Below are 21,737 nucleotides of genomic sequence, written 5' to 3' on the forward strand. Positions count from 1 at the left end.
CACCATGTGCATTCCAGGGATAAAATGAAGGTCTTCAAGCTTGCTGGCACTTGCCTTTACCCACAAAGCTGTCTCATCAGGCCCTATAGTGATATTTTTAAAGTAAATTTGTAATTCATCAATTTTTTTTATAATTTACCATAAGAATTGAATTCTTAAAAACTATTTTCATAAAGCAAAAAAGTAAGACACAACACAACTTGAGTATTCCAGACTGACCAAGTTTATTGATGTAGTGTTTTAAGAATGTTGTGGACCCAAGTAGATGATAAAGGGATGCTTGGACTTGATATCATCAATATTTATTCATCTCCCCTAGAACAGTGGATGCCTGATTTGTGTGTAATGAAAAACTCAAGGCTTATAAAAATTGAGGGAATCCTTCAGTCTAGAATGGTCTAGATTGCTTTGATCTTCTGGGTAGTGGTAAGAAGATATGGACTGTTAGCCATGGGTCTTCTTGAACTGACATTCTGGCCAGTCTTCCCAAACACTGTGTTCTGTAGGGGAAATAGAAACAAGTTAGATGTTGATAGCATCTCTTTGGAAAGAGCACTCTGATGGAAACCATGAGCAAGAACTCTCAAGGCAAGTCACATCTTTGCTTTAAGAACCTGGTTGCTGGCACTTGAATCTCAGCTACTAAAATGTAGTTTGTTAGAGCAATATTTGTTAAAAGCTATTGTTGTTATTCAAAGAACTTAGTTTTTTCAGTAGTGTTACATGCCAACTAAATTAACTAGTCTCTGGTTAGTGGAATTTCTACTGTCTAATTGTAGTATAGTTTAAAAGGCAGGGTTTATAGACAGAGGCAAAGGAGCTTTGCTTGTACACTCATATGAACATGTTGCATCTATTGTATCAAGAGGATGGCATATTCTGGTTAATATAAACAACTTGCAATTAAGAGGCAATACTAATTATATCTAAAGCATATGCAGTGAAGCTGTTATTTCTTTAAACAAAATATCACCCAAGCCTTAATATTAAAGAGAGGGTAGGTGTATACCTTGAAGACTCCATTTACACAGACATGATGTGCTTGACAAAAGCTGTTGGACAATATATATAGTTAAGAGTTAGAAAAGTCAAACTGGATTAAAAAGAAGTTGAGATTTGACTTTATTTTATAGATGACTATCTATTTATCTCAATAATATTATTAGAGGTTATTCTACATAATGTACTTATAACAACCAAATAGGAATTATTTATGGGTAAAAGGTATGTTCTAGCGAAGACTGATTGACATGGCTGGATGTCTTTATTTTCTTCTCTTCCTTTCTCCTCCTCCTTTCCTGTCCTCTTTTTTGTTTATTTTTTCTTATGCTTTTTCTAAATTTGGAACATGGTAAATTTATATTTTCATCAAAGCTATTAATATAGATTTATTGAAATGCGGCTGGTCTTTGGAGAGATAAAGTATATTGGGGATATTGTAAATTTCAAATAATATTACACAGCTTTATTTTCAATATTTACTTTGAGTATGTATTGCTTTCATACCCTTTGTGTGACATTGTTGTCCTGGCAGCTGAAAATAAACAGCTGGCTACTATGGAGTGATATTCTCCTCTCTCTTTCCCCCACTTCTGTGTGTGTCTCTGCCCATCCCCCCTTTGTGTATGTGTGTCTATCCATCCGTTCCTCCCTCTTTTCCTCCTTCCAGCAGGGTCTCACTCTATATCCCAGGCCTGGCTCCTCTTTCTTCAGCTTCCTAGAATTACAAATGTATGCTACCATATGAAGCTATTAAATGATTTTCATGTAAACAAGACTACTGGACAAAGAGAACTAAATTTCAGGACCAGCCTTGCTGTAAATGATTTGACATCTCTTTGACATCCAGTTTCTTGATTTTCGTGGTTCTTGTGCTAGTAAATGACTTCAAAATCTATTCAACTCTGGTATTGCATTATACGTAATTCTAGTTTAAGAACTGTCTATCCTTCAGGGATATCATGGAAAAGTTAAGAGGAAACATAAGGAAACACAGGTTAAACTGTAAGACTGCATGGGATTTCCAAAAAACATTGGAATTAATTCTGCATATCTGTTTGGGTCCTCATATAAATATCTCAGAATTAGGCCATTTACTTATAATAAATAAAATGCATCAATAAAGAAAAGGAAAATAAGTTAACATTGAAAAGGAACTATCACTGGGCAGTGATGGTGCATGCCCTTAATCCCAGTACTTGGAAGGCAGAAGAAGGAGGATCTCTGTGAATTTGAGGCCAGCCTGGTCTACAGAGCAAGTTCCATGACAGCCAAGGCTACACAGAGAAACCCTGTCATGAAACAAAAGAAAAGAAAAGAAAAGAAAAAAAACCCCAAACAAACCTAAAAAAAGACAAAACCAAAACAAATAAACAAACAAAAATTGAAAGAAAGAAATGAAAACAAAAAAGAAAGAAATCTGTCTTCAATGAGGTAAGAGCTGCTAAAGCGGAAGGTGTAGGCTGGCTGTACCTTCATAGTTGATGCAGCCGTTGGAGTCTTCCTGGCCTGCCAGCAATGTTTCCACTTCTTCCTCCTTCATCTTCTCACCTGGTGAAACAAAACACTCCTAGTTTTAGAAATAGGATGACAGAATATTTTCAGATTCCCACTATAAGGAATCAGCAGCCATGGACTCTTGAAACCATGAGTGAACTCTTGGAGGATGAATGCTTGTCTCTTCTTATTTCTCTCCCCTTAAGCTGATTTTGGATGGATGGATGAAATAATCATTATCCCTCATGCCCTATCTATAACCTGGGGGAAGCACAATGTTTTACTTATTCATGTCCAATACTCTGTGTTCTTGCTTCACCCCCAAACAGACTCACTGTCCCAGAGGCCAACAGAAGAAGTCATAGACTTTCAACTACTATTTTTTTATTTTTCTTTTGGAGTCTTTCCCCTGACTATTTTGATTATGACATGGCTTTCCTGCCATGGTCTTCCCTGTGTATAACTACCCTGTGAAGCCCATGGAAACGCATGCCCTTACCCAGAGTGGCAAGGACATGGCGGAGTTCAGCACCCATCACGGTGCCATTGCCCTCCTTGTCAAAGACACGCAGACCCTCAACAAAATCTTCATAGCCTCCCTGGTCCTTGTTGTTGGAGATTGCTTGCATCATGGGCAGAAATTGTTCAAACTCAATTTTCTTAGCATTCATCTCTGGAAGAAATTTGCCATTTACAGAGTTAGTAGTCACCGTAAGATACCACCCCTGAGTCACAAACCAAATACAAATGTTCATAAAAATCTTCACACAACTTAAATTTCAGTCGATAAACTACTAAACTGACAAAAAAATAGAGTAACAGACAATAGTATGAGTTTCTGTGGTCCCAGTGCTAAGCTTTATCCCCAGCTCAATCTAACTACGCAGCAGTGAGCAACTTTGCTAACCACTTTATTTTTATTCATTGTTAGTTTTTAAAGACAGGATCTTACTCATTCCTGTGTGGCCTCCAACTTGCCATGGAGGATGATGTCGAACTCCTGAGCCTTCTATCTCCGTTTTGAAAATGCCGAGATTAAAGGTATGCCCCGTCCCCCAATGTGGTTTGACTTTCCTCTCTTTAAATTATTTTACACATATGTATGTGGGCCTGAATGTATGTATGTGCGCCACACGTTTGCTGGTGCCTGTAGAAGGTGAGGAGGGTGTTGGACCCCTTGGAACTAGAGTTACTGACTCAACTCTTCCAACCTCTTTGTGCACCACATTCTCAGTTTTAAAATAGAAGTACTCTACAGCGTTATTGTGAGATTTTAATGAACCCAGTGCATGAAAAGCTTGTTAAAATGTTTGGGACAAATTGATTACTTAATACATTTTATTAGTACTATGATTTACTATATTCCGTAAGTACCAGGGAAACAATATAAAAATTTCCATAATAACATAAACACAGTGAAATGTCACTGAATTTTGACTAAATATGGCCCCTATGCCTGAGTCTTTGTGGAGTCTTCAATTTCTTTAAATTCGAAGTAATTTTAAAAAGAGGCTCACAAGGAAAGAGTGTGTGTCAAATAGTGTGTGACATCCTGACTCCTTTCTAATTCCAGACCAGAGATGCTAGGACGTTCTTCAAAATCTCTGATGAGATAAACTTATTCACAAAAAGGTGTAAAATAAACTACCCCTACATATGTGTGTGTGTGTATACATACACACATATATAATTTCATCTATACATATCTCTCTATATATGTATATAGATGACATTATATAATCCCCAAATAAAAATTTCCCTCTTCTTTTACAGAAGAAAATCTGACACACTGGGCAATATTAGAAAGATCACATTTGGGTGTTGAGTAAATGAGGACTTACCTAATAATTCTGTTAAAGAGGGACACTTCTAAGTGAGACATTGCCATGTGATAATAAGGCTTAGTCGGCTTTCTCACACTCCTGCCCATTGGTCATGTTTTCAGGGAAGACAGGTTATCTTATGTAGAGGTAAGTTTCCTTGAAATCTATGTCTGTCTCTCTCTCTCTCTCTCTCTCTCTCTTTTTCTTAGTGAAGAAAAACCCACCAGTGCATTTTTAGTCATCAGGAGAAACACAGGATCAATTTCCTACCCCTCATTCTTCTCCCCCTTAAGGCAAAGACAAACAGCCCACATTTCTACTTGAGAAACCTTCCATTTTGTGTCTTGTCTTTTTTGTTTAGAGTCACATTTTCTAATAGGTTGTTGTACTTTGCCATGAGCCACTGGGATTAAAAGCAATTTCCTTGTTCTGGACTCATGACTGGATTTCCATATGGAGTGAGTGACTTCTGTAATTTCCCCTTATGTACCTCACTGATTCTTGTTCCAGGACTTACCTGGGGAGACAGAAAGCAGGTTTTGTTTTAAGATTGTCAAGGCATATATATATATATATATATATATATATATATATATATATATATATATATATATATAAATAATTGTAAATAGAAAATACTCATTAAGATGTTACCCTGCCTATTTAATTAAGATAACTGAGTTTCTTTAAAGCGGTCACTGTACATTGCCAAAGTACATTGGGTAAGGTCAGTAGATGTGTCTCAGTGGCTTCAGAACACTGCAACTTTATTTTCATGGCTGTTTATCAAAAAATAGGTGTTCTCTAGAAGGATGTCATTATGATTATCCCTGGCTTTGTACAAAGTGTATTACATTTTAGCTATATTCAACATCTTTGTTAAAATTTTGTTTTCTGAGCCAAGGATCGGGAAGTCTGCCATGAGATTGTATCTCCTAGGAAAGACACGGGGAAGATGCACCTATAACCTCAACAGTATGGCTGCCTGAACAAAACCTGAAGAAGGGCAAGAATAGACATGACAACATGGATGCGGGGAATCTTAGGGGACCCCACTTCTAAACAAAGAACTACAGGTGACTGAGGAAAGCTGAGAAAGGGAGATTTCACCTTTCCCAGGGATGAGCACCCTAATTACTCCAAACCAAGTGGTCGGCCCTGATACCATACAAGCAACACTAAACAGACCCAAAGGGTTGTATGTATGTGTTTGTATATTTATACACCTATCTAAAGATAACAGTAAAAGGAAGAGAGTCTGTGAATGTGAGAGGGAGTGAGGGGAAGCATGGGGAGGGTTGGAAGGAAGGGGCTTGGGAGGGGACGGAGGAAAGCTCACTCAGTATACTGGCTCCACGAGGAAAGGAGGGAGATGATGCAATTAAATTGTAGTTAAAGTCAAACTACTTTTTAAAATGTACTTTTGCCTTTGAAGGTATGGACTCTGGAAAAGGGATTGTGCTCATCTGTGCCTTACCTCATTAGCCCTGGATTAGATATGATGCTAAGCACAATGGTCTCATCATTCCATCCCATTTCTCTCCTCTAGTGTGCTGTTTTATCACACTTACAGGTCCTCAATGAAAGGTAGCTCCTTTTTTTATTTACAAAAGCTGAGGCTTCCCAGGGATGAGAGGCATGGCTACCACCCTCAGGAGCAAACTGAGTCTATTGTGTGGGAGCCTCTTCCCAATTTTCACTGATCTTTGAGAAACCTACCTTCATTGCTCGGGTTCCCCAGAACCTTCTTGACCTCTGCATTGGTGGGGTTTGTGCCCAGAGCCCGGAGGACATCTCCCACTTGACTTAAGGTGATCTTGCTTTCTCCTGTTCTGTCAAACAGGAGAAACGCCTCCTTGAATTCTGCAAGAAGCACAATACGTTCAGGCCCTGGTGGGTACTGGCTTTTTATTTTCTGAAACCTTCTAATTAACCCCAGGTCCTTCAAGGGTTCAGTTCAAACTCTTCTCTGTTTCTATAATTTCTTCCAACCACTGAAGCTATCTCCGCCTATTAAACAATCACTGGCCAACCCTTTTGGTGTTTCTGTGGGGAATTACTTTAAAGCAGCATTTCTAGTTTTAACCCACGTTATGACTAATGTGGAATTAATTTTAATTATGGAAATTGGAGCTCCCAGTGATAGTGATTCATATTTCTTTCATCTGTGTGGGAAGCAAGAGCCACTTAAAATACTCTGATGCCTTGAGAAAGCTTAAGAGTCTCCAAATAGTCCTTCAATTAATTGGCAAATGTTAGTAAAATTTCAAGAAAGCAAATTTCCAGCTGGGGCTATTTTATGTGAGTTTAACTCAAACTTCTTAAGTTTGTAGAAACATCTTCTTTTGGAACACAAATTTTATGATATCCCAGTGCCTTTTAATCAAAGATTACACTGGGTGCCGTGTACACAATTAGCTATAGGTCATGCTACCATTCTTATTTAAATCCTATGCAATCTCACCATAATCTGCCCCAACCTGGAAAAAAAAAATACTATGCCTTGTGGTTTCATGAGTCACATACTATTTTTTATCTTTCTAAAGGTCACGTGGAACTGGACTCCTCTCGCGACTGGCTGCAGACACCGGGCACAGTGCTCTGAGGGCTTGCAGTCACCCGGCTCAGATGCTGCTGTAGAAATGGGACTTTTATGACTGTAATGGAATCACTCTGACATTATCCTTTGCTAACTTAAAGGCAGAGGCCAGAGAACTAATTCTTTTAATCCTGGACTTTTAGCCCAAGGTTTAGTTCTTCTCTTCCTGGTTCCAGAACAGACTGGAGACCTCCTTCCTTGACTGGCTCTAGTGACCGCATTTTATTATAATCTCACCATGCCCCTTTGTTTATGTATTGTTTGTGGTTTTTGCTGAACCTCAAGAACAGAGTGGAGTTGTCTTCACAGACAACAACAGTGCAGACAAAGTCTAACAGGTTTTCCTATTTATCCTTTAACAATGTATCAGCTGACCTCTTGCCCAGAACCACACCATTTCCAAAATACCTGGTGATGAAATTATTCTCTGCCTGCCCTTTAATGGTGGTTTGAACACTTAAATGTGGCTGGTGAGCGTGAAGATACAGACTTTAACATTGATAATTTTAAAATTAATTAATGCTTCAGTAACCATATGTAGCTGGTGGTCATGCTAACAAACAGCCTGAGTCCTAAACCTTCAAAATGCTGTAGTTTTCTTTACTTTTCTTGCCTTCCCTTCAATCCAAATAGAATGGTATGAACAACATTCTTCATTCATTAAGCAAGGACACAAATTCAAGTGGTTTTGATTTATTCTGAAGGCACAGAATTCCCACTTAGTTTAAATAGTTTACATCTGTTTTTCTGACACAAAGAAAAAAGGACCCAGGCCAATGTATCCATGTTTATTCAATTCTGTGGCTAAAACCTGTTTTCAATACTGGATGATGGGTCTCACACTCAACAATAAGTACATTTGTCTCAGCAAGAGTTTTTGAATCTTTCATTGTTCGGTTCAGTGATAGTTTAGCAGCCATGGTGATACTGTAAGTCAGGAATTGTAGAGGACTGGGAGGCCAGGGTTAATGATGTAGCTGCCTCACCCGTTAAAAGTATATTTAAACAAATTAGAATCATTATTTCCTTTAAGACAAATCCTTCATAGTATAACTTTAAATGATCTTGAATTAAAAGTTATCCAATCATCTAAACTGTCTACATGAGGCCAATAACCATGATATTGATATCAGTGAGTTTGTACTACAGCAAATAACCTTTTGTTTTAAACTGATACCCAGACAACATCATAACAAACATGATCCTGAAAGAGACTGAACAATACGGAAGGCTTTAGGTAGAGAACAGTTACTAACCACCAATAATTACTTCTATCTTATATATTGCAATTTACTATACATTATTATGGCCAATCACCTAATGTATAACATCACAAAACTAACCTGTTTCTGTTTCTCTTTTCTACAAATGAACTTGATTTAGTTTGTCCATGTACTGTGATGATTTCACCCCATTAAAATTTTCTCCCTATACTTCCTAACCCCAAAATGGAGCTTGTTTGGGAGATTGGGCCCTTTTGAATCCAAAGGCACAAAGGGAAAAAAATTAAAAGTTTTAGGGACGCTATCCAGGGTCTCTTCAGTTTTAAAAGATGTTTGAGACTCATTGATAGTATCTGTTCATGAGAAAACTCTCCAGTCCGTTTGAATTCACCCAAGATCATGATACTCTTCCTAATTCTTTGGTCATCGAGGAAGAAAGATGTATCATCTCTCCAGTTGTGTGTCTCATATCCCTTAACGAAGTGCTGGACTAGGATCCTTCTCTGTCTGTGAATTCACTTCTAATCCACAATTCCATGTTTCCACAGAAACTAGGCAGGTTTGACCATCAGGGCAGCTTTTTTTTTTTTTTTTTTTTTTGGTTTTTCGAGACAGGGTTTCTCTGTGTAGCTTTGCGCCTTTCCTGGAACTCGCTTTGGAGACCAGGCTGGCCTCGAACTCACAGAGATCCGCCTGGCTCTGCCTCCCGAGTGCTGGGATTAAAGGCGTGCGCCACCACCGCCCAGCTGGGCAGCTTTTATTGAACACTTCAGACCTACCAAATCTCTCTCTAGGGTTTTGCTTAGTAAATTAGTTTTCTAAAACCTATATCCTTTGTGACTATGTCATATATAATCTTTCCTATGTATCAAGTTCATCTTATTTAGAAATCAGTGGCTATATAGGCTTATATTCTATTTTTTATTTCCTTAGATCTTTGATCACTAACTATAAGCAAGGGCTTCAGTTATACAGGTTTATATTTAGAGTGAGTGAAAGCAATTTATATTTAGAGGAACACCACCAGTGTGGATAATTAGGCAGCACTTAGCTCATCCCAAGGGAGTTGGTTTTCTCACTCGCCATCTCTATGAGTCTGCACATATGAACGGCTACAGCTTTTAACTTACCATCCTGCTGCTCCTTAGAGAACTCGATCTGTTAGAAAGAAATTAATCATAAAATATGTTTTAACCAGAAAAGAGCGTCCTGATTTATAAGTGCGTCCAGCTCATTCCCTGAGTGCTCTTCAAAGTGAGCTCCAGAAGTCAGCCCAGTTTTCTGAGCTCAGGCATGGCATGGACATGAACAGTCTGAGCCACAAAGGAGCATGCTGTGGAGTTAAGTGACATTTCGAGACAGGCGGAGTTCTGCCTTCGGTAGAGAAGCTCAGATCACTTACCGGCAATCTGGTCAGCACTGAAGGACTGCATGGCAAGAGAGAGAGAGAGAAAGAAAGAACTTTCAAATGCATTGACAGAGTGAGTGCTCTCTGCTCTGAGACCTTTAGGAAACCATGTAGGGGTCTCAGCACAGGAAGGGTGTGTGAGGGCAATTTTGAACCTAGGAGTGTAAAATCTACTGCAAAAGATAATTAGGAAATCTTTTCTCAATATCTTAATGATGTAAAGATACTAAAAATGCTAAATTGAACACTTTCTAGAATGCCATAGCGGTCTATATGTAGCATACATCTGATAAGGTATACATTTAAAACTGCAAATAAAATGGTATTAAAAAAAACACATTAGGTCCTTCTGTTTAAATAACATATTTTTGTACTGGTATATGAAATTGAAGAAATCAGATGCAATTTGCTTAATTTTAGCTATCAGTTATCATTGAATTCTATTTTTAAAGCATGCTATTTTACTATAGTTGCATTTTTTTCCTTCTAAATTTAGATGAATCTTACGTGAAATAGCAAAAGCTGCTGAAGGACTGCTCTGGGGAAGAAGATGCATTTTTCCCCCAGTCTGGTGCAATAGTTGGAAGTAATTTCTTCTCTCTTTGTCATAGATCATCGGAACCAGTAGTAGGTTCCCAAATCCTTATACTAAGCGGGTTCTCCCCTTCATTCTATTCCTTGCCTGCCTGTCTTCTCAGTAAGCTCCTGTTGCCCAACTGTATCCTCGCGTAAGGACATAGCGTTTTCTTGTAGAACCCACCATGATGGAGTTCTGGGCTGCAACACAGCAGTGGGGCTGAAGAGTAAGCTGAAGGCAGCTCCGATCCCTGAGTGGAGTCTTCCTTCTCAGTGGCTCCCTTTTATTTCTGGTCCACCTGACTTCATATCTAGCATCGGATTTCACAGGACAGTTGCCACTCCTCCTGGAGGAGCTCTTTAGCTTTCTTAGGGCAAAGAGAGAGAGGGACACATACCCTCGGGCTATTTATAGGAACCCAGGATCTACAAGTGAACAGCCCTAGTGAGACTGAAGCCTGTCAGTACTTTTATGGTCTTTGCCTCTGAGACGTTCCCTGCCTTGTCTTCCTTTAAGACGTTTCTTCTTCGCTCATGGACAACTCAGGATTCCTCCAGGGCTCGGGCTTCTGTTGGATAATTACGGACCTTGCAAGTGTCTAGTCAGCAAGTGTGGAACTTCCTAGATGAAACTAGGTTGAGGTTTCAAACAGAAAGAACACTCCCCCAAACTCCCTCTCTTATGGTAAAATTCCGAGGACTGGAAAAGGCATTGTGTGCTCTGTACAGTTCTTTGGATTCTTCAGGATACATCCACAGGGCAATCTGGTCAGGGTCTCAAGTATCCATTAAAGATTATGCTTTTGCAAGCAATATTCTCAGGAGAGTAATCTAAGCAAGAAGTAGCTTGGGGTTCCACTTCCTGCCTCTTTTCGTCTCCGATATTAGATTTGGGTATGTCCTACCTTCCCTGTTTTCTTTATTATTGAGACTATTTATGTATTTTTATTTTCTGAAATTCTTAGCAAGCAAGAAAACTGACACATCAATTTTGGTTTTGTTGTTGTTGTTGCTAAGTTCTTACTAAAACCAAGCTGCCTTGTTCAATGCTTTGGGGCTCAGTCTGCAGACTGAGAGTAAACTAACCTAAAGTTATTTAGGCTCATGCAATGCAAAATAGTACTTAGAGATTTTAAAGGTGCTTAAGGGACTTGGCCAGCAATGTGCTTTTATAGCAGCTTCTCTGAAAACAGGGAATGCTGGGATGACTTTGGGGAGATGACCACTTTAGAGTGTTCGCTGGAGTTCAGACACAATCGTTTTCATTCTCTACACATTTCAAGTAGCTCAAAGAAATGAACTAGGTGTAAGATGAATTGTGACTTCTACAACTGTCCTTAAGGAAGCTATCCATAAAAATCATGAAGTGTGTCACTGAGAAGATGGATATTTTGAACATACCCTCCTACTATTCCAGAAGAAATAAATAGCTAAATATATACCTCTTCTTCAAAATACATAATTATGTGCTTGTATGAAAATATCATGATGGTACTCTTTGTTCTGTGTAATTATTAGATGTTAATAGTAGTATTTATTAGGTACTAATAAAAATAATTATTAGGTGCCAATAAAAATATTAAAAAATAGATATCACTTTCAGCCCAAAGTTTACAAGTTGTGAAAAAAAATCTTACAGGATCTTGAGTCTCCAAATGAAGAATGATAATTTTTAAGTTAGTAGTACCTGGGTAAACAGGCTTTTATAAAGAAACTGATATTTTAAAAGGTTATTGGGGAATGATAGTTAACAGAGAAATTAAACATGCTTTGAATCATTAAAAGTAAAATGAAGGAGAGTATTAAAATTGGAAATTTATAATCTTTAATAATTGTGTAACAGAATCTCATGATTTTCGGTGTCTAAGTTAAAGTTCTTATAGAACATACTTTTTACTCCTCTTTCTCAATTTTGTAATTGTATTTTTTATTTGTCCCATTGAATTTGATGTAATTTGATATAATTGTATTTATGTATTTGTCCCATTAAATTTGATGTAATTATATTTATGAATTTGTGCCATTAAAATTGAAATTTCTAGTTATTATTATTGAGAATAGTATATAACTTTAGCAAAGCTAGTAACTATAAATATTACATTGAAGTTGCCTAATTGCCCATAATGATGATTTTCACATTTCACTTTTTTCCAGGTAGAAAAATGTGGCCTTGCATACATATGAAACCTGATCAATTTGCATAAAAGCTTGTGAATAAACTGGAAAGTCAGCACAAAACTTGAATTTATGTTGTGAACAAGCTATTCTTAACCACATAGATATCATATAAAGGTTTGTCGTTACTATTAAAATAGAAGCTTTAGGGTGGTAAGAAACTATTAAATTATTCCATCCAGTTTTTCTCCGTATCTTTATCATGTCCACAAAACAAAGTCTAGATTTTTTTTAACCTACTGAAAATCAAAATATAAACTTAAACAAATCAATTGACACAAGAAAGAATAAACTATTGCTAAGTCTACAGACTCTTAGATCTAGGTTATGTGCTCAAGAGTAAATGGGAAATGCAACTCTGTCTGTCCACTGTTAGAGTGGTTATACTCCCTCTTGCCTCTCCTCCTTCTTACAATAGGAACACCATTAGCTGTTTGAGCAAATGTTTGATCTGATCACATAGCCATTTGGTTTGGACCTCAATTTGAGAGTTCATCATCTGGTGTGTTTCAAAGGTTGGGTTTAAGTCTTTTCTGTCTGGCATGCAACCCACTGTTCTCTCCTCTTTTCATATTAAACATTCTTCCAGCCTTCATAAGAATAATTCTTCTTCTTCTTCTTCTTCTTCTTCTTCTTCTTCTTCTTCTTCTTCTTCTTCTTCTTCTTCTTCTTCTTCTTCTTCTTCTTCTTCTTCTTTTTCTTCTTCTTCTTCTTCCCCTCCTCCTCCTCCTCCTCCTCCTCCTCCTCCTCCTCCTCCTCCTCCTCCTCCTCCTCCTCCTCCTCCTTCTTCTTCCTCTTCTTCTAAGAACATGTCCTTCCCAGGGTGCACCTGGCACCTTGTTCCCATTGCAAACTAGTCAGCCTTCTTGTTTGAGAAGAAGGCTGGGAATCTGCTGGGAAGCCCAGTTCAATGCTGAAAGCCCATCGTTTGTTTCTGATGTGGACCTGGATGTGTTTTAGCACAGCATCTCTCTCTAGAACAATGACTTTGCCCCGTACTTAGGGTCTCGTCTATCACAGCTCTACAGGTTTCTCCCCTACTAGATACGGAATCAATTTTCATTCAGTTAAAGCCATTAGAGTGCTAATACACTAACCTCTCCAGTGCATTCAGGGTGGTTTGGCTATAGGCCCAAGTTCCTCTTTCAAACATAAGTTTTTTCTCTAGAGTATATTTCATCAGATTTTATCTGTTCTTTTAAAAAAGTTTACATTCCCGAGAAAGTATGTATATTCTCTGCATCTTCAGCACCCACAACTGCCCAGCACATAGTAGGCATGCTCGTTTAAAATTCTTTAATATTTATTTTCCTAGCATTTTCCTTTAGATTTTATATGAGTGCTTATGGTCCAGAGTTCTAATCTGTCAATCTTCAATTTCTTTTCAAAGACATCTTCATTCTCCTATCCTATGTCTTTATCTCACACAGTTAGTAAAAGGCCACATTTCACATTGCGATAGCTCATCCATTCACATTTGGTGTTGAGTTTAGGTAAATAGCAGTCTGTAAGACACCTGCTACTAAGAATTTTTACTGCCCTGGTGACAGACTCCTTTGCTTTGAGAATTGTCTTTCAGCTAGTCATCATCAAGTTTGGTTCACCGGTGAAAGATAAATTTTCTGGCATCTAGAAGGAATTGCTTTATAGGAGCGATTAAACAAAATACATAATTGATATATGTTAAATTTTAGTATCTTAAAAGAAGAAGAACTGCAATTAAAGGCAATGTGGGGAATGTATGGTGTTGAATACTAAGGGAAACGCCCCGGGAAGGAATGTGGACTATGACGATCAAAGATCTCCCTATTTTAGGGGATGGGACAGATACCAATGGCTGGAACTAAGAAAAGAAGCTGCTGTAACCAGAGCCAGTTTTCAGTCAAGAGAACATTGTTGGCTATTCCCTGCCTTCTTACCTGGCAGAGAAATCAGAGTTAGACCATATAAACCTTTAAGAAAAAAAAAACTAATTTCTCTTACAGAGTTTTTAAAATCTACCATAAAAGGCCATTAGAAATAATATTTGAAACCCTTAGGATGTTGTGCTTCATGATAAGTTACTTAAGGTCAAAGGAAAGAAATTCTCTCCTTATAATTCTGAGCCCAGCAAAATGTATTTAGTATGCTTATTAAAATATTATATAAACAGGGAAAGTTAGAGCATTGAGGACATGGTACCAGTCCAGGCTCTCTGATATAAGAGTTATTAGATGGTTGGATTCCTTGATCTGAAATGAGACTAACCTGGTAAGGCTCTGCTCAGCAGGCTAAGACTGGTCATCTGAATTCTGTCATCTAAGCACAAAACCCGTGTGATTAAAAATAGCTCAGTTCAGATCTGTAGGAACCAGTAGAGACCTAAGTGAATTTTGATACAAGTTTCAAAATGGGATCCAAGTCTGCTCCTTTCCAGTTTTCTCTCCTGCTTTTTCATAGCTAATAAAATTGAGAAATAAATTTAAATTTTCTCATGAGCTGCACGTTTCCTTTGTTCATTTACTTATTTGTATGTAAGTTCTTAAAAATTGAAAATATGTTTTTGTTCCTTCACTTTTTAAGTTTTATAATGTAAGCATTTGAAAAAAGTATTGTACATGCTAAGAAATTATTATTGTTTTTCCCATTTGTCTGGAATAGAAGTTTTTTTGGGATAGTTGTCATAAATAAATACTGAATATTCTTCTAGAGACTTTGATGGTACATGGAGAATTAGAATGGGAATCTTATTCTGGCTGTCATGGCAAATCCTGTGTCTTTTCATTTAAATAACATCTCTAGATGATTTTTCCTGAATATATGATTTCTTGGTTTGTTTATGGGTCTAATATGTTTTTAATTTTCCATCCTTTAGTCAACTTACTTTATGGAAAAAGACAGGATATCTGAAAACTCAACTGATAATTATGTTGCAGTCTTTGCAATAAAGAAAAATTTATCAAAATATAATTTCACATCAGTATACTCAAGTTGACTGGATTTTTTATGAACAGGAGCTAATACACTGTTGGGTGCCTGGTAGTTAAGGAACAGTTCACTCACAAGGACAGAAGGAAAAATGTCTGACCTAGGGAAAGCTCCCTGCCTCCAACTTCAAGCCACTAGTATTAATTTCTGACTACAACAATTGGATTTATTACCCACATAATTTAAAATTTAACTAGTGTATTCTGAAGCCACTGATAAATTTATCTTGCAGGTTTTGCCGTCACGATTCTGGTCTGGGGTGAAAAACAAAGCCGAAACGTCGATGAAGACGTAAACTATATAATATCCTATTTTCATACAAGAGCTGTTTCAGTCCGAAGAGAAGAAAGTACAGTCTCAGCAGACTAAATATAATCCTTTCCACAATTTCCATGAGTCAGACGGTGCTTAATGCTGTGTAATTACGGAATGGCTGCTAGAGACAACTTGCCAGGGGCTTCATTTGCAGCGCTGAAATGTCAAGGGCTAAATTTGGCACTGTTACTTTATGATCTCCTTCTCTTGCACAGATTTAACTATCTTTAAATGAAAAGCGGTTTCGCTTGTAGTTGGTGAACACATCTCTTCTTTTGCAAGATGCGTTTTACATTGTAAAGACATTGCCCAGTTACGTACACTTCAGAATGTCACCGTGGAGAGAGTTACAAGATGCCCTTCAAGGCTTCCACTCCCTTCACCTGTTTTCTTCTCTCACAGTAGAGACATGTCAAAGATGAAAGACATTGTTGACCCTGACTCATACGCTTAAATAGTTGTTGCTTACCACCACCCCCACCGGATATATTGTTTTCACTCATTTTATTTTTAATTAGAGACTGACTGTGTGTATTTGTCTCATGCTTTTCCCTAATGATATTAAAGTTAATACTTAACCACATCATATCTGTGGCATTGCTATTTCTGCTTAGCACTCCAAAGAATGCTAATTAAATTAGTGTGTTTATTTACAAGCAAATAGAGGTCTCTTCTCAAGAGATTAGCCTGATGATGATAGATTTAAAGATTAGATTTGGTATGTCTGAGGGTTTATTTAGTAAGACAAAACCACAAGTGTCTTAAAATTCAACATTTTGTTGCACATGGAAGTATTTTTATATCTGTTCCTGTTTATAAATTTTTACAGGGAGTTGGGACAGAGTGAATAAGACTCCTTTGAAGTGCCTAAAATTCCATCTTCTATCTATAAAAAAGAATGTAACTCCCCAATAACAGGTGTAAGGGAGGGTAAGGGAAGTTGTGAGAAACAGAACACTCAGAACTGCCAAGGTCAAAGTCTTGCAGAACTCACTCTGCAGCGGGTCTCTCACTCCCTCTCCTGGCTGCAGAGGACGGTGCAGTGTAATACAGAACAGCTCTAGGTCCTGTGCCTTTTGTGTTCTAACCAAAAACACAGCAGCTTAATTTTTAGAAACCAGAGGTAGCTGAATGTTTAACACAGTTGACTATGGATTTCATCTGCTGGTTAAGTCTTACCATCACCACTTAACTAGTTATTTTGATGATGGGCCTCATGTGAAATCAGTTTCCTCATTGGGAAAAAGAGGATAAAAACAGCAGTGGTGCACACCTTTAATTCCAGCACTCAGAAGGCAGAGCCAGGAGGATCTCTGTGAGTTCGAGGCTAGCCTGGTCTACAGAGGGAGATCCAGGACAGGCACCAAAACTACACAGAGAAGCCCTGTCTTCAAAATAAAACAAAACAAAACAAACAAACAAAAAACAGAAACAAAAACAATCTCTGTAATGTTGAAAAGGCTAAATGTGAAAACAATCCAAGAAAAATTCACAGTGGATGTTGGGTGCTATTATTACAGTGAGGTTTATAATTTTCAGTCTTTTTATGGAGCCTGGCTTCAAACATTCCCAGAAATTCTTTTAATGGGGTTGGGTTTATTTTAGCCTTGTTTCAAATGAGATGCTCACAAATATAGGTGATCCCAAACAAGTTCTCATGTCTGAGCCAAAATAAAACTACACCTTGGACCTCGTACACAATATACAATGTTCCTTCACCAAACATTCATATATATATATATATATATATATATATATATATATATATATATATATATATATTTGGGAACGGTAGACAAGTTGCTTGCTACATTGAACATTTAAGTCTTTCAAAGTCTGTGCTTAGTTATTGTTTGGAGATGTGTTATTTGGTAGAGTTTCTGTCAATGCATTCTTTACCACTCATTTTGTAATTTTGCCTGCAATATCCAGTCAGGAGTGACCAGAGTGTGGCATGAATACAATGCAAATTAAAATTTAAGCAACACATTGCAAGATATGATGAAGGGCTCCACTCACAGCAAACCTGGTTTATCAGCCAACACATGCACCATGCAAAAAAAAAATCACTTTCATATTACAGATATATTAAAATCCAGGCTCATAGTCATCTCATTATTCATTTACTTTCACCATTTCACTTGGTTGCAACTAATATTCACTCCATTATGTGCGCCCACAATCATAATGATAGGCTTTAATTCCTATAAATGTGATCCTGGGAGGCAGTATTATTCTAGACCTGGGATTTGTCGCTGGAAATATCAGCTCTCTGAAGGCAAAGAGAGCTGAGAACTACCAAGAACAGTAATATTAGTCTTCAAATGCTAGTGGAACTTTGTGAAAATGTCACTCACAAAAATGTTTATGGATATAGGACATTGGGTAGGCATTTGCTCAGAGACTCTCAAAGATTTTATATCAGGACAACTGAAGAAGCATTCTAAATAAATAACTAGCCAACCAGGAAATCAAATTGGAAAAGCACATTTAAGCAAACTAATCAAAAATATCCAAGATTGTTCAGAGTTTATGGTGAGTCGAGTATGTAGCTATTAAATGTGGTATATTTTACAACAGACCATGGTCTTAGTTGGGAAAAGTATTGAGGAATGAATTTAATTATTGTTTCCTATATATAATTAAACTTCAGCATTACCCACAATTTAAAGGATAGTTAGCTTTCTAATCTTACAGGATTTATGAAATAAGCCTTACAATCCAATTAAGTTTTGTTCTTTATAGAGTTTTCAGAAAGTTAATGAATATGTATATAGATATGTTCCTTTTCTCTGCTTGAAAAAGGGTTATAACTTATATGAGAAAATATATCTAGAAGCATCAAGTAATTAAAAGCGTCACAATAGGAAATGCTATAATATATTTTCTAATTAGCCCTGTTACCTACTGGGATGAAATTAAATTTTGTAAAGCTCCCAAGTTGCATCATATTCTCTGGCTTTGCTAAAACACTCTCAAATTTGTACTGATTTCGTATTGATGAGGGAAAAAAAATCACTGAAGGAATTTACATTCCTTTGCAGAAATGAGATGGCTTCATTTTCTTCCTTACTACCCGCTTCCATTGGGAATGGTCCTTCTGAAGGAAGCAAAAGGTTAATTTCCTTCCATTTCTTCAGATGCATTTGGCTTCTATTTTCTTGATGTGTTCCTTCTCAAAGTCTGTTTCATCTCTCGTTCCGCAAAAGCTGATAGTGGGACGTATTGCATTCCTACCACTCAGGACTTCCTCAGTTTTTCTTGCTCACACCAGCATTAATTTAATACAAGGCTGGAAGGCTGGAACAAGTGATTGGCTTGATTTCTGGATTAAAAAAACTGATGTTAACAGAAGTTTATTCATTTATTTTTTGATACGTGATTTCTCTGGATAGAAAATTAAAACCTGTTTTCATTAATGGGACACTTCTGTTTTTTTTTGTAAGAAGACACATTTTCTTTCCTTCCGGAAGCTTATCTGAGAAACAGGAATGATACTGTCTCATAAATCACAATAAATATAAAAAAGAGTGGCCTATTTTATAATTCTACAGCCATTGAAGAGAATCAGGAAGTACTGTGCGGCTGTAATCACATTTGCGTGCTGCAGTGTGCATCTATAAAGACATGGACGGTGATGGCTGGAGATGAAAGATTTGGTTTCTTTTTAATGAACTAACTATATGCATCTTGTCCTCAAAATAAAAGAAAAACCATTTTTGGAAGATCCAACATGCATTTTTCCTAAATGGATATTCATTAATAATGTTATATCCTATGACCATGTCTTTTCAAATCTAACTTCAGGTACAGATAAAGATTAAACATTTGTGATAACATGCTTGCCCCCTTTGGAACATGTCTTTTTTCATATTTAGTGGGAATGTTACAAAAATTATGACTGTATTTGATTTCATCACATAAACCCATGTGAGTTCTGATTCAATACTATTTTAGGTTTTTTTTTTTTTTTTAAAGCTCCACGATTGCATTAAGAGAGTCAGTTGAATGCTTGTGTGTGTGTGTGTGGAATGCATTGTAACTTTCTTCTACAGTGTTAGGCTTGAAACGTCAGATGTACTACACACAGAATCCTTGGCTAGGATGGAAGGATCACCTCATAAGCACTTTGACTCTGTGCTTTTCCATATAAGGCTGGGTTCCTTAGATGAAGGTTTTCAACCTACCTCAAGGATCCAATCTGAGCCCAGTTAATGAGGAGAAGGTACATATCTGATGTGCTGCTCAGCGATAACAGGGACACACTCATTCGTCATTTTCCAAAAACAGATCATCTCTTCTGAAGCTGAAAACTTGGTTCACAGAAAAGCGTTCACACAAAAATCAACCCCATTCTCCTTAGTTCAAGATCAGTATGCAAAAGGCTCAGCACACACTAACAGTTATAGAAATGACTGGATATATAAATGTATATTATATAGGTATTTTATATCCACCTGTTAGTTTCGTTTAGAAGGAACTCACACATTCTGAATTAAATGCAGTGCATAAATAAACACGATGACCGTTATAGCCACTGAAGCACCTGAGTGCCTGGTTTTCTGCACTGAGATCTCACCGAGTGTTATATGAAATTTTATTAAGCAAAGTTGAAGAGGGAATTAACATGAATTGGAAAAAAAAATTCTCAGATGAAATGAAACAGCTGTGAAATAGATGTGTCCAAGACAACTGGTTCATCAGCTGTCTTCTACTTTTTTTATGATGTCATTTTAGAGTTAGGGATCCAATTTCCACAGAGATTTTAATTTTAAAAGTGCACTCTTTAAATAACTGTAAATGCAAAACCTATAGATGGGCATATTTCCCCCTAAACTGCACTTTTGACAAACTAGGGGAAAATGGAAAACAGAATCAGCAAAGATTGAACCAGGAGAAAAGAGGGAGCACAAACCTCACTTGTAGTACCCAGTCTTAGTAATGCCACTGGAATTGTATGCCGCAGCCCACGTTATTAAGCAGGATCCCTGGCTCCTAAAACACACCGGTTCACTGAGCAATGCCGTTCCTTTTCAATGAAAAATATACCTCTTCACTCAAATTCCTTCAGTTCCTTAGTGTTGAAAGATGTTTCAGTGACCAAAACGATTCACCTGTTTAGTTACCTTAATAGCAGACAGGTCGATTTTTTCTTCTTTAGGTTTGGCTGGGGCGGGGGCCGGGGCCGGGGCTGGGGCAGGGGCAGCAGCAGGCTTCTTCACGTCTTTCTTTGGTGCCATTTGGTTGAAAAGGATGGGTTAACAAAAGATCTCCTCCGGAAGAACCTGACACTTGGAAGAGCGGAGGTGGCTCGCTTGACCCACAGCCCAGCGTCTGGAGGTTGGACCCAGAGTGTTGAATGGTATAAGGGCATGCATATATATTTCACTTAGTGCCTAACAGAACCTTGACACACGCTGCTGGATTGGACGATTCACTTGTCCAGGGGGGTGGCATTCCGGCTCAGACTATAAATGGAATCTAAAGGGTCAGGGCTTCCTCAAGTTTTTTGAACGCCTCTTGCTTTTCTTTTCTTTTTTTTTTTTTCCCTCCACCTCCACATATTAAGGAGAAAGAAGCATGACAGAGCCAGTCATAGCTGGTTTGGTGACAGCAGATGGACATAGCTTTTTCTTGGTAGAATTACAGTTCTGTTGAAGCTGTAAATCTTTTTTTTTTTTTTTTTTCCGTCCTAAGAAACTTTACCGGATTCAATTTCAACTTGGAATTTTGGCACAGGCCGTCACCAACTTTCACCCAGCTTCTTCCCTCCTGCCCCTCCCTCCTTGGCCATGAGGCACAAGAAAATGTTGGTCAGCAAAGAGGTCACTGGTAGTGTTTAAAAATAAAAAGCAGACGTATAAGGAGAGTCTATCAAGTCTTAAAGCAGTTTCCTCTCTAAGGAGTACAGTCTCTGTCTCTGTCTGGGTGTCTGTGTCTCTGACCCAAAGAAAAATAATTTTAAAATTATTCCTATAGCTTCATTTTTTTTCTGTATAATTTAATGAAAGAATGATAGCAAAATAGTTTTCCGTCAAAGTATGCATTTAGCCACTTTGCTTCCTAAGTGACATAAAATGGAATTCGGATTACCCGAATCTTACTTTCATGTCAGAGGGACAAATAGATTTTTAGGTAAATAAATAAAGGTCTTT

General features: G+C 37.6%; 1 protein-coding gene across 9 annotated transcripts; it reads right to left on the reverse strand.

Annotated features, from left to right (window-relative positions):
- Window positions 1–200: 200 nt before the first annotated feature.
- On the reverse strand, window positions 201–21,056 carry Myl1 (myosin light chain 1). Of its 9 annotated transcripts, none has more exons than XM_052749754.1 (7): window positions 20,709–21,056; window positions 9,272–9,299; window positions 6,039–6,182; window positions 2,996–3,169; window positions 2,473–2,550; window positions 1,010–1,052; window positions 201–500 (listed from the first exon to the last, which is right to left on the reverse strand). In XM_052749754.1, the coding sequence occupies exons 1-6, from the start codon at window positions 20,820–20,822 to the stop codon at window positions 1,024–1,026; spliced, it is 567 nt and encodes a 188-aa protein (XP_052605714.1). In that variant the 5' UTR covers window positions 20,823–21,056; the 3' UTR covers window positions 201–500; window positions 1,010–1,023. The 9 variants fall into 9 exon arrangements, with proteins under 9 accessions (XP_052605714.1, XP_052605715.1, XP_052605717.1 ...); XM_052749755.1 differs by lacking the exon at window positions 9,272–9,299 and adding an exon at window positions 9,544–9,568 and having other exon boundaries at window positions 20,709–21,055; XM_052749757.1 differs by lacking the exon at window positions 20,709–21,056 and adding an exon at window positions 9,544–10,040.
- Between the last annotated feature and the right edge of the window lie 681 nt (window positions 21,057–21,737).

This window comes from Peromyscus californicus, unplaced genomic scaffold, assembly GCF_007827085.1.
Source record: "Peromyscus californicus insignis strain IS unplaced genomic scaffold, ASM782708v3 Scaffold_21__1_contigs__length_65335640, whole genome shotgun sequence".
Classification (NCBI taxonomy): Eukaryota; Metazoa; Chordata; class Mammalia; order Rodentia; family Cricetidae; genus Peromyscus; species Peromyscus californicus.

Bases quoted from the DNA above. Each gene is read 5' to 3' on its own strand.
- Myl1 (XM_052749750.1), bottom strand. From the start codon at position 20,822: ATGGCACCAAAGAAAGACGTGAAGAAGCCTGCTGCTGCCCCTGCCCCA. The intron at 6,183-9,271 runs GTAAGTTAAAAG...TGCTTCTTGCAG, and splicing joins CTCTAAGGAGCAGCAGGATG to AATTCAAGGAGGCGTTTCTC. The intron at 3,170-6,038 runs GTAGGTTTCTCA...AATTTCTTCCAG, and splicing joins GGGGAACCCGAGCAATGAAG to AGATGAATGCTAAGAAAATT.